The sequence below is a fragment of the Carassius carassius genome, chromosome 36 (assembly GCF_963082965.1).
Source record: "Carassius carassius chromosome 36, fCarCar2.1, whole genome shotgun sequence".
Classification (NCBI taxonomy): domain Eukaryota; kingdom Metazoa; phylum Chordata; class Actinopteri; order Cypriniformes; family Cyprinidae; genus Carassius; species Carassius carassius.
Genome location: NC_081790.1, coordinates 28,588,258 through 28,601,321, shown reverse-complemented (window position 1 = coordinate 28,601,321; position 13,064 = coordinate 28,588,258). Strand labels below are relative to the sequence as shown.

At 33.8% G+C, this 13,064-nt stretch overlaps 1 protein-coding gene across 6 annotated transcripts in view; it reads right to left on the bottom strand.

The window, feature by feature from the left end:
- Positions 1 to 2,243: 2,243 nt before the first annotated feature.
- The window catches only part of tcf7 (transcription factor 7), a 52,345-nt gene continuing 41,524 nt past the window's right edge, over positions 2,244 to 13,064 (bottom strand). For 2 of the 6 annotated variants that reach the window (XM_059526880.1, XM_059526882.1), the window contains 3 exons: positions 5,853 to 5,901; positions 4,603 to 4,675; positions 2,244 to 2,514 (listed from right to left, as the gene is read on the bottom strand). In XM_059526880.1, the coding sequence (XP_059382863.1) occupies positions 2,286 to 2,514; positions 4,603 to 4,675; positions 5,853 to 5,901 (351 nt within the window). In that variant the 3' untranslated portion in view covers positions 2,244 to 2,285. Of the gene's footprint in view, positions 2,538 to 4,602; positions 4,676 to 5,852; positions 5,902 to 13,064 lie in introns of all 6 variants that reach the window. The other 4 variants (XM_059526883.1, XM_059526884.1, XM_059526886.1 and 1 more) reach the window with 4 other exon arrangements.

Genomic DNA, 13,064 nt, shown 5'->3' with positions numbered 1-13,064 from the left:
AACTTTTAAATGGAATATTTTGCTTAAAGTTTGCTCTTGCTATCTTTCGACTCATTCTTTCAGACATTGTGTGACAAGTGTCTATACATTTTGTACAAACATTTAATCATTACACCTCCTCTGAAAAACTACAGTGACATCCTTGGTTATATTAAATGTAATTTGTTAATAAAAAAACAGCTATTCCTTTGTAGTTTATATCAGCCCTGGTCATTGTTAAGATTATTCAATGGAGCGGAGGAAGATCATTTACGCTATGGCTTTTTTTTACTTACAATTTCGAGTTAATATTTGTAATTTGCTATGAATTAATGATTAATATTTCTTGATTCATAATTTAATACTGATTCTTTTTACTCAATTGAGAGATATAAATGGTTAATTCTTTGAATAAAATTTTATGTTGAGAAAGATGTTGTAAACATTTTCTTTTTTACTTTTTTGCAAAAAAAAAAAACGACTGCAAGACAATGTTTAAATTGCGATGTGATTTGGAATTGTGGGAGAGGAAGTTAGAATTATGAGTTTCTCACGATTCCATTTTTTTATTTGAATTTTAAAAAGTATTGCAGCTACCTTTCATGCATTTTTGAAATGTACTGCTTTAGACATTTGTCATTGTTAGTTCATTGTTAAGTAATGCAGTTTACAGTAATAAGTGTATCAGTGGATGTGAAGGGACGGTATCTTACTAAATATTGTTCTGGTATTATTAAAAACAATGCATGCTGTCATATGTAAATATCACAGAACTCGTGTCAGTGTGATCAAATGAGTTCATTATACAGTCGATAAAACCAGATCAAGCTGGACACTTGCTGGTGAATACACACAAAAAGAACAGTATGCCGTTCCACTGAAAGAACTCCAGGAGACAGATTTTTCAAAATATTTTAATAAATCAAGAGAATGATTATCATTACATCAAAAGCAAAAGAGCGAGCGATGAGTTAACACTGAAGATGTGGGTCACGAGGTCACAGATGACATGATCGCTTCAGAACAGACCTGAGTCAACACTGAATGACTTCTACGAAGCACACACACACACACTTCATTTCATTCTGCGACGTGTGGATGGATGACAGGCATAGCTGACTACTTCAGATCTACACAACAAAAGCGATTCAGATTGGAACTTGTATCATTAAAAGTAAACAGCCAAGGAATGTTTTTTTTCTTCTTTTTTCTCTCTTTACATAAAAACATATAAAAGTTTAGTTATTTATGGCCTTTGAGTCTATAAAAGATGAAGTTTAACAACACTTATTTGAAGAGTTATCGTGAGAACTCACACATCATTTCTCTCCACACACAGTGATTGAATCTCATGAAGAAACATCCAGCTCATGCTTTAGCAGAAAAAAAACATTTTGCACAAAGAAAATTCAGTTAGGACCATTTCAGATTTGTGGGATTGTGTTGACAGTTGAGCACATTTGCCCCAAAATTCACATTACTGTAATGCACACACACACACACACACACAATAATAATTTCCACTACTGTAAAGATGGCTAAACTGCTGCTACCAAACAAATAAAATCAGAATCAGACAAATTTCATTGCATTTAGATGCACAAACTGTTTAATGAAACAGAGGTGGCATTAATGCATTAACACTGCAAAATAATATTATGAAAACAATGTTTTCTATATATATGGAACTAATCTACCAGTCAATGGCGGTGAGGGACAGTTTCGATGAGTCATTGATTCAAGAGATTTGTTCAAACTGAGAAAACGAGCGAGTCATTGAATTGTTCGCTCAACAGATCAAAGATGCTCAGAGAACTGCAACGGTTCTGCTGTGGCTTTTGTTGGCAAAATGGAGAAAAACCTGGCAATACTGTGTCTAAAATGTAACTCATTTAAGATAAAATTATTGATTGCAGAATCAGATAAAATCACATTCTCAATCGTGCTAATATTTGGGAAAACAGCACTCTTGCTCGTGTAATTTTTCTTAACTGCTTAACTGTATCGGGATATAAAAGTGTAAATGTTGAACCCGGTTTATGTGTGCTTATATAGATTTAAATATATATATATATATATTCCATACTATAGTAACAAAAATTATCTTTTTTGCATTATTGGTAATGAAAACAATATGCTTAATTGTCATTTAAATGAATGAAAATGGGGATTCTTCATGAGATTCATCCACACGGACTTCCTAAAAGATGAGAGAACTCCCCATGTGAACTTGATCTTGTTTTTTTTTTGCTGAGGAAACTGAAGTGAAGAGAACTTGAAGAACGTGAGATGGGTCTCCGTCGTGATCAGTCTGGGTTATTGTGGCTCTCTGTTTTAATTCTGCTGAAGTCAAGCGAGAGTCTGGGCGAGTGGGCGGGGCGTTTGGCGCTCTGTGGGAGGAGACTGCTGGTGGGGGAGGCGGGGTTTGGCAGGTGATTGACATGTGAAGGGGAGGAGTCTATAGCACTTCCATCGGAAGAATGGGGGCTGGTGCAGCGTCCTCTTTGAAGGTAGCGAATGCACTTCTTTTTCCTCCTAGGAACAGTCAAGAGAGTTATCTGTGAATAAAGCGTGGATGTGAAACGTCACAAAGATGAACTCTGCACAACAATGATAAAAAAAAAAAAATAAAGAGCACACAAAACAAACAGTTATGCCAGAATATATAGATGGTGTAAAATAAGTGTGAAAAGCCAACGTGTGAATTTAGTGAAAGCAGGACTGCTTTATTTGACATTTCTGACTTTCCTAAAAAACTACGACAATTAAAACTCCAGTCGAGATTACACTAACTCAACCTAACAGCCACCGTAGCCAATTACAGATTCAAAGAAAAATACATTAATAAATTAATATCAGTTCATTTACACAAGCAGGAATGATGTTTAGTCCTAAAAAAAAAAAAAAAATCTAAAGATCGAATGTTTCATTTTGTCACTGAAGAATAAAACTATCTAAATCAAGTGAATGATGACCAAAATCCTCTGTAAATAGACTTAAAATGTAAATAAAACCGCATGAATTGTAACCGAAATGCTTACAGATGAAGCGTAATAAAGTAAAAAGCTTAGTGTATTTTGGATGTTTTCCATCTCAGAACTGACTGAGAAACCCTGCTTTTGTCTGCAGTGAGTTGCTTTGGGGATTCGTTTTGAAAGTGAAAGTTGAAAGCGATTGAGACACGTAAGCCGTACTGACTGGAAACCGCAGCGAAAGCAAACCACAGTGCCAGCCCCGTCAGGAGCACACACAAATCACAGTCTCACACACGCTTTCTCTCGGCCGCATCAAAGTCTCAGGAGTGTCACGCTCTCGGCCACGCAGCAGAGAAACTCAACTGAGACCAGATACTGATCGCTGATTACTGAACCAGCTCAGGAATCAGACTTACTCCAGAATTACACTCGCTCAAATGAAGGAGCATTGTTCACAGCGATGCCACAGAACAACCACTTCTGGGTCCACAAAGAAGCATTCAGTCAATCTCTTCTCATCGTTTATAATCTGAAGAACCTCTCGTCACAAAGAAGCTTTGGTGAAGCAGAAAGGTTCTTCACATGTTAAAGGTTCTTTATGGAACCATTTAGACACCGAAGGTTCTTCTGGGACATCATCACTGTGAAGCTCCTTTATTTGTTGAATTTTAGTGTTGATTATTGTAAATGAAAACTAGTATTCTTGCATAACACTCATCTTAAAATAGTCATGCATTTTATATGTATTTATATTTCTTTTAAATGCTATAGTGTATTGTTTTTGTTTAAATTGACATTTTAGTACATTATCAAAACATTATTTAAAAAACAAAAAACTTTAGTGTATATTAAGTTTCAATAATAAATTAAAAAGCGTATTTTTAGATCATACACATTAAAGAGCTGCACTATTTAAAAAAAAAAAATAGAATTGCAATTTATTACAATTTAATGTCTTGTTTGTTAGGCTGCAAAATTTGGTCCAAAGTTTGTGATTTTATCAGTATGGATATAAAATAATGTTAATAATAATAATTATAATGATAACTGCAAATATTATTGCTAAATAATTAATAGAATAACAAAAGGAATATTACTATTAGTCGAATGCACAGTTTAATCCAAAAGTTTGTGATTATACCAATATGGCTATAAAAATATTAATAAAACCTACTGTTATTATTTAAAACACATACAAATAATATATATATATAACGAAAATAAATATTACTATTGGACTAGTGCTGCATTATTTAATATGGCTATAAAATAATAACAATTATTAATAACTAAAAATATCACAATTAAAAACAAATTTAAAAAATTGTATATTGTAATATTTCAGTGTAAAATAATATTTAAGAAAAATAATAATAATACAACAATTAAATCCTAAATGTAAAATTACAATAGTAATATTTATAGCTTTTTGCATCATTCCTCAAATGTCAAAGGTTAGACTTGGAGCATGAATTCATGACTCTGTAATCACACAAAGCACTCATCTTTCTGACGGACGAGTGTAGGCTAGGATTAATAATAATCCATAAATAGATTAAAAGCCCTTGTTCTCCAGCCCTGGTCAGCCAGGAGCAGGACCCAGTGTTTGAGATGGAAGCAGAGCGCTGTTAGTGACAGACCTACACACCTGCAGGGACCGCACCAGTCCGTCTGATGCTGGAGGCCGAAGAGAGCGCGGCATTTCTTTGGCGAGCCGGGGTCTGAGCGACAGGCAGCATGCGTGCAGAGAAAGAGAGAGAGAAGAGAAGAGGAGAAGAAGAGGAAGAGCCGAGGCAGAGAGGTTAGCCGGACAAACACCAGGAGAGAGAGAAAGAGGCAATCACAGTCAGGACGTAAACCAAGCCCACTGCTAACACATCCATGACATCATCCAGCTGCTCGAGCATGCACACTGACAAAGAGGAAGTTCTGCCACGAGGTTTAAACTTTGTTCTTACATTTGGGAGTTTACTTTTTTTTTCAGAACAGCATGATGATGTAAAATCACAACTGTAATGAAAATGTCAGACTTTTTTCCTCGACTTTACAACTCACAATGGCAAGATAATATCTAACAATTATGAGAAAAGAGTTCAGAATTTTAGGATACAAGCGTGCAATTCTGAAAAAAAATGAAAAATTCAGAGAACAAAGAATGGCTATATACAAACTCAGAATTTTCAAAAAAAAAAAAAAGAATGGTGAGATAAGAAACTTGGAATTTTGATGAAAAAAAGTCAGAATTGCAAGAAGAAAAAAAATAAAAATAAAATGTCTTAATACTTATAAAAAAGTCTAAATTGTGAGATACAAACAGGTCAGAATTTTTATATAATTTCAATGACCATTTTTATTTTTTTATCCTGTGGTGATTAATGAGCTTCCATACAAAAAATGTTGTTTTATTATAACGGTTTTACAAAAAATAAATGAAAACTTTTTCAAGTGTTTCTACTTTTTAATTTCAGTGTTGCTACTTCATCATTTTATGCGAAAGTGTAAGTGTATATATATTACACATATGTGCATTATTTATTAGCCAGCATGCTCTTTCCAGAAGTTATGGCTGATCTGGACTCGTCTGAATGAGAGTTGTGTGCACCTCTAAATCTCCTCACACCAGTGCTATTCAAACATCAGTATTATTTTATTGTCCAGCGGGTTTGTTTCAATTAGTTTTAGATAACGATAATAACCCTGGTGCGTAAGAAATATATAAAATCATGTTAGTTTGCACAGATGTTCGTCAAAAGTCGAGAGTCTGAATAAATAGTTTGATGAGCAGAATCCTCTGACTGCTTCAGAAGAGTTCAGTCAGTTCCTCTGCAGAGTAAGACTGGTGTGTGTCGCAGGTGTGTGATCATCAGTGTGATCTGTGTGTGAAGCAGAACAAGGTACCTGTGCCCGAGTCCTGCTGCTTGTCTCGTTTCCTCCGCTTCTTCTTGCCCTGCGGTGATGAGAGATCAATTCAATTCAGGTCAATATTGCTTTATTGGCATGAATGTAAATGATACAACATGGACAAAGCTTAGTGTACATATATAGAGAAAATAAAATAAAAAACAATAACCAAAAATATTAACATCACAGTAATGGAACTGAATATTATAACATCTTAGAATATTAAACGAACAAATTATAATGTGAGATTATTAGAGAACACACACACACACACACACACACACACACACACACTCACACTCACTCACTCTCACACACACACACACACACACACACACACACACACACACACACGTTGAATCGTGCTAATCACACAAGTCACTCGGTGTAAACTCCTGAATATGTCTGATCTCTGCACGTGTCTCTCAACACCCCCTGTTTTCCCAAATACACTCTGTGTGTGTGTGTGTGAGAGTGTGTGTGTGTGTGTGTGTGAGAGTGTGTGTGTAAGTGTGTGTGTGTGTGTGTGTGAGCTTCTGTGTGTGTCTGTGTGTGCGCGCGTGTGTCTGTGTGTGTGTGAGTGTGTGCGCGCGTGTGTGTGTGTGTGTGCGCGCGTGCGTGTGCGCGTGTGTGTGTGCGCGTGTGTGTGTGCGCGTGTGTGTGTGCGCGTGCGTGTGTGTGTGTGTGTGTGTGTGTGTGCGTGCGTGTGGACATCCTGCAGCGCTGCAGTTAATATCTCTGCGTGGGTTGTGTGTTTCCTGTTTACATGTAGGTGACGGCTCTAAATGCAGGTGAAGTTTGTGTTCATGTGACGGGTGTCAGTCTCCGAGAGAGAGAGAGAGAGAGAGAGAGAGAGAGAGAGAGAGAGAGAGAGAGAGAGAGTTACTTCCTGAAAATATTCAAATACTGAACTTCACAAAAAAGGAAAAAAAGGTAGCTGTGATAAACCAGTAAATCAGCATAAAACAATGGATCTTTGGGACATGGTTTTGTTCAAATAATAATATTTCATTTTTAATAAGTAATATTTAACATATAAATGTATAAATAATACATAATTTTATCTAATTAACTATCAAATATCAAAATGACTAACACAATCAGTTTTATCTTTGGAGTAACATGCACAAAGCCACAGCTCAAAAAAAAAAAAACTCTGCAAGCAGTGTTAATAATTCCCAATTTGTAGTATTTTTATTTATCTAGAGTGCTGACTTATTTATGTTGGCTAAGCTCATTTTGGAAGTTTTTCTTTATTCGTTTCTTATTCACATGGTTTTCTCTTATTTAAACTTTGTGTAATTTATTTAGGCCTATTTTATTTTCTTATTCGTTTTAAAAACGTTCCAATATTGGCTAAGCAGTAAACGTTCTATGGTTCGATTTTCAGTTTTTTCAGCCTATACATGGTGGTATTTTTTATTCGTTATGTTAATAAAAGGTCTGTATTTTACGACAGCGTTTTAGTGCCATGTTGAAAAAAAATATAATCTAAGATTACAAGATTAAAGTTGTAATATTTCGAGAATAAAGTCGTAATACCACAAGAATAAAGTCGTAATACCACGAGAATAAAGTCGTAATACCACGAGAATAAATAATACTACGAGAATAAAGTTGTAATACCACGAGAATAAATAATACTACGAGAATAAAGTCGTAATACCACGAGAATAAAGTCGTAATACCACGAGAATAAAGTCGTAATACCATGAGAATAAATAATACTACGAGAATAAAGTCGTAATACTACGAGATTAAAGTCGAAATACCACGAGAATAAAGTCGTAATACCACGAGAATAAAGTCGTAATACCACGAGAATAAATAATACTACGAGAATAAAGTTGTAATACCACGAGAATAAATAATACTACGAGAATAAAGTCGTAATACCACGAGAATAAAGTCATAATACCATGAGAATAAATAATACTACGAGAATAAAGTCGTAATACTACGAGAATAAAGTCGAAATACCACGAGAATAAAGTCGTAATACTACGAGAATAAAGATGTAATACTACGAGAATAAAGTCGAAATACCACGAGAATAAAGTCGCAATACCACGAGAATAAAGTCGTAATACCACGAGAATAAAGTCGTAATATTACGAGAATTAAGTCGAAATACTACGAGAATAAAGTCGTAATACCACGAGAATAAATAATACTACGAGAATAAAGATGTAATCCCACGAGAATAAAGTCGTAATACCACGAGAATAAAGTCATAATACCACGAGAAGTCGAAATACCACGAGTATAAAGTCGTAATACCACGAGAATAAAGTCGTAATACCACGAGAATAAATAATACTACGAGAATAAAGTTGTAATACCACGAGAATAAATAATACTACGAGAATAAAGTCGTAATACCACGAGAATAAAGTCGTAATACCACGAGAATAAAGTCGTAATACCATGAGAATAAATAATACTACGAGAATAAAGTCGTAATACTACGAGATTAAAGTCGAAATACCACGAGAATAAAGTCGTAATACCACGAGAATAAAGTCGTAATACCACGAGAATAAATAATACTACGAGAATAAAGTTGTAATACCACGAGAATAAATAATACTACGAGAATAAAGTCGTAATACCACGAGAATAAAGTCATAATACCATGAGAATAAATAATACTACGAGAATAAAGTCGTAATACTACGAGAATAAAGTCGAAATACCACGAGAATAAAGTCGTAATACTACGAGAATAAAGATGTAATACTACGAGAATAAAGTCGAAATACCACGAGAATAAAGTCGCAATACCACGAGAATAAAGTCGTAATACCACGAGAATAAAGTCGTAATATTACGAGAATTAAGTCGAAATACTACGAGAATAAAGTCGTAATACCACGAGAATAAATAATACTACGAGAATAAAGATGTAATCCCACGAGAATAAAGTCGTAATACCACGAGAATAAAGTCATAATACCACGAGAATAAAGTCATAATACCACGAGAAGTCGAAATACCACGAGTATAAAGTCGTAATACCACGAGAATAAAGTCGTAATACCACGAGAATTAAGTCGTAATACCACGAGAATAAAGTCATAATACCATGAGAATAAAGTCGAAATACCACGAGAATAAAGTCGTAATACCACGAGAATAAAGTCGTAATACTACGAGAATTAAGTCGAAATACTACGAGAATAAAGTCGTAATACCACGAGAATAAATAATACTACGAGAATAAAGATGTAATCCCATGAGAATAAAGTCGTAATCCCACGAGAATAAAGTCAAAATACCACGAGAATAAAGTCGTAATACCACGAGAATAAAGTCATAATACCACGAGAATAAAGTCGTAATACCACGAGAATAAAGTCGTAATACCACGAGAATAAAGTCATAATACCACGAGAATAAAGTAGAAATACCACGAGAATAAAGTAGAAATACCACGAGAATAAAGTCGTAATACCACGAGAATAAAGTCGTAATACCACGAGAATAAAGTCATAATACCACGAGAATAAAGTAGAAATACCACGAGAATAAAGTCGTAATACCACGAGAATAAAGTCGTAATACCACGAGAATAAAGTCATAATATCACGAGAATAAAGTCGTAATACCACGAGAATAAAGTCGTAATACCACGAGAATAAAGTCGTAATACCACGAGAATAAAGTAGAAATCCCACGAGAATAGTTGTAATACCACAAGAATAAATAATACTAAGAGAATAAAGTCGTAATACCACGAGAATAAATAATACTAAGAGAATAAAGTCGTAATACCACGAGAATAAATAATTCTACGAGAATAAAGTTGTAATACCACGAGAATAAATAATACTACAAGAATAAAGTTGTGATACCACGAGAATAAATAGTACTACGAGAATAAATAATACCACGAGAATAAAGTCGTAATACCACGAGAATAGTCGTAATACCACGAGAATAAAGTCGTAATACCACAAGAATAAATAATTCTACGAGAATAAAGTAGAAATACCACGAGAATAAATAATTCTACGAGAATAAAGCCGTAATACCACGAGAATAAATAATACTACGAGAATAAAGTCGTGATACCATGAGAATAAAGTCGTAATACCACGAGAATAAATAATACCACGAGAATAAAGTCGTAATACCACGAGAATAAAGTCGAAATACTACGAGAATAAGGTCGTAATACCACGAGAATAAAGTCGTAATACCACGAGAATAAATACTACAAGAATAAAGTTGTAATACCACGAGAATAAAGTCGTAATACCACGAGAATAAATAATTCTACGAGAATAAAGTAGTAATACCACAAGAATAAATACTACAAGAATAAAGTCGTAATACCACGAGAATAAATAATACTACGAGAATAAAGTCGTAATACCACGAGAATAAATACTACGAGAATAAAGTCGTAATACCACGAGAATAAATACTACGAGAATAAAGTTGTAATACCACGAGAATAAATAATTATACGAGAATAAAGTCGTAATAACACGAGAATAAAGTAGAAATACCACGAGAATAAATAATTATACGAGAATAAAGTCGTAATACCACGAGAATAAATAATACTACGAGAATAAAGTTGTAATACCACGAGAATAAATACTACGAGAATAAAGTTGTAATACCACGAGAATAAATAATTATACGAGAATAAAGTCGTAATACCACGAGAATAAAGTAGAAATACCACGAGAATAAATAATTATACGAGAATAAAGTCGTAATACCACGAGAATAAATAATACTACGAGAATAATGTCGTAATACCACAAGAATAAAGTCGTAATACCACGAGAATAAATAATACTATGACAATAATGTCGTAATACCACGAGAATAAAGTCGTAATACCACGAGAATAAAGTCGAAATGTTTTGAGGATTTAAATAGTAGAAATTAAAGTTATATTATTTTGAGAGTATCCTTTATTGCGCATTCAAATATCCCAGATTGAGAGCACCTGAAAAAGTTGCAGGTCACCGGGATTGATTTGAATGTAGTTGCGTCCGAGCGGCATCAGGAAGAATCAGTTTTAAGGACTCGCAGAAACAGCTTAATATCAAGAACATGCTATTTATTAACAGACTGAACAGGAAACACTCTTTATCTTAACATCAGCTCACACACCCAATCAACATTCCTTCAGGAGGCGCTGTAGCTCTCTTATTTAACACTTTTTTTATACACTATAAATATCTGTTGGATTGTTAGCAGAAATCATACAATGTGTCATATTCATGGGGACAGTATGCTTGGAAATAATATTTCATATCTTCCATTGCATTCGTTATTTGTAGTGTGGCAGCCAAATAGATTTGTGCTTTTGATAGACCTACTTTTAACGTCTCAGCTTTTAAAATCAGTTTTATTGCGAAACATACACATTTTATTATGCGTTTTACAATAATGTGTTTTTCAAGCTCTTTAATGATCAGATCGCTGTATTTATGTGAAACAATTAATTAAATTAAACTGTTTCTTTGTGAAAATGCCAAATATATTAAGTAGTATAACGACTTTATTCTCAAAACATTTTGACTTTATTTTCGTAATATGTCGACTTTAATCTCGTAATCTTAGAATTTTTTTTTTAACATGGCACTAAAACGCCGTCGTAGTAATTAATATTTATCTATCTATCTATCTATCTATCTATCTATCTATCTATCTATCTATCTGTGTGTGTAGCTAGTTTTCATAAATAACAAAATGACCTTATAATAAATGATTATGAAATTAATATTTTGTATTTTGATGTATTTTGACTTTAGTTTATGCATGTCTTCTTATCTGACACAAAATTGTGCACACTTTAATATTTTATGCTCATTTTAGTAATCACTGTAATAAAACTTTTTTTCTTTGGAATAACATGCACTATAAATCACATGCATAACAGTTTTATTTTGGTATTATTTATATTTACATTTACATTTATTCATTTAGCTGACGCTTTTATCCAAAGCGACTTACAATTGCTATATATGTCAGAGGTTGCACTCCTCTGGAGCAACTAGGGGTTAAGTGTCTTGCTCAGGGCAGGGGCGGCCTTAAGCATCTGGGGGCCTGTTTCAATAACTAATATGGGGCCCTGGCCACATAAAATGTAAACGTAATAGAGCAGAAAAAGCAAGGATTCCTGTTGGTTTGCATCATATTATTTTATTACTCACACTTTCAGCTTCATTAAAAGGCAGCTTTATACAAACTATATACAATACAGCGTTTTACGTTGGAATAAGCCTCGCCCTTTCACGCAGGGCAACATCACTGCTTATTTGATTTGCGCAGTAGCTATATTTTCAGCTGTCTGGGCTGACTTAAAAAAAAAAAAAAAACAGCTCAAACATCCCCTCAACTTGCCGTATTACGGAGCCCGGGAAGTCACCTGTGTAAGTAAAAATAATTTTTAAAAAATCCGTGACGACGGTTTTGGCAATCCGTGCGCCCTAAACCGTACTCACGAATTCTCAAACTGTTCCCTCGGTTTAACAAATCGTGCCCACGGATTAATAAACCGTACCCACGAATTTCTAACCCGCGCTCTCAGATTTGTAAACAGTGCCTGCAGTTTCTGAAATCTGTACCCACGAATTCATAAACCATGCCCACGCTTTCGCAATCCGTTCCCACGGGTTTGTAAAATGTACTCACGGATTTGTGGCTCACTCATTTTAGAAGAACACCAGGAGACCGTTGTTAACGAATCTTATTGTATATTGTTTTATTGTGTATTAAGTGGAATACATCAAATTGTCTTAACTGCGTCTAACGGGTATGGGTGAATATACAATTTAATATGAATGGCGTGCATCAAAATATTTTGCTTATTTGTGATAATCTTAACACTTTAGTATTTTAAAATACTAAATAACAAAAATAACAAAAGCGTCTTCTAATGTAGCCTATAAAATGTAATAATAATAATAATGATTATTATTATTTGTATTATTATTAGAGTTTATAACTATAAATGAGTTAACTTAAGACAGCTATATGTTTATCATAAAATAATTTATGAACGCTTTATTTAAGCAAAAATTATGCAAAAAAATGTAGGCCTATTTCATCCAAAACTGTAAAAGGTTAGGTTATAGCCTATAAAAATAAAGCATTGATAAATTATTTTATGACAAACATATTACTGTATTACTAAGTGAACTCATTTATAGTTAAACACAAATAATAATAATAATAATAATT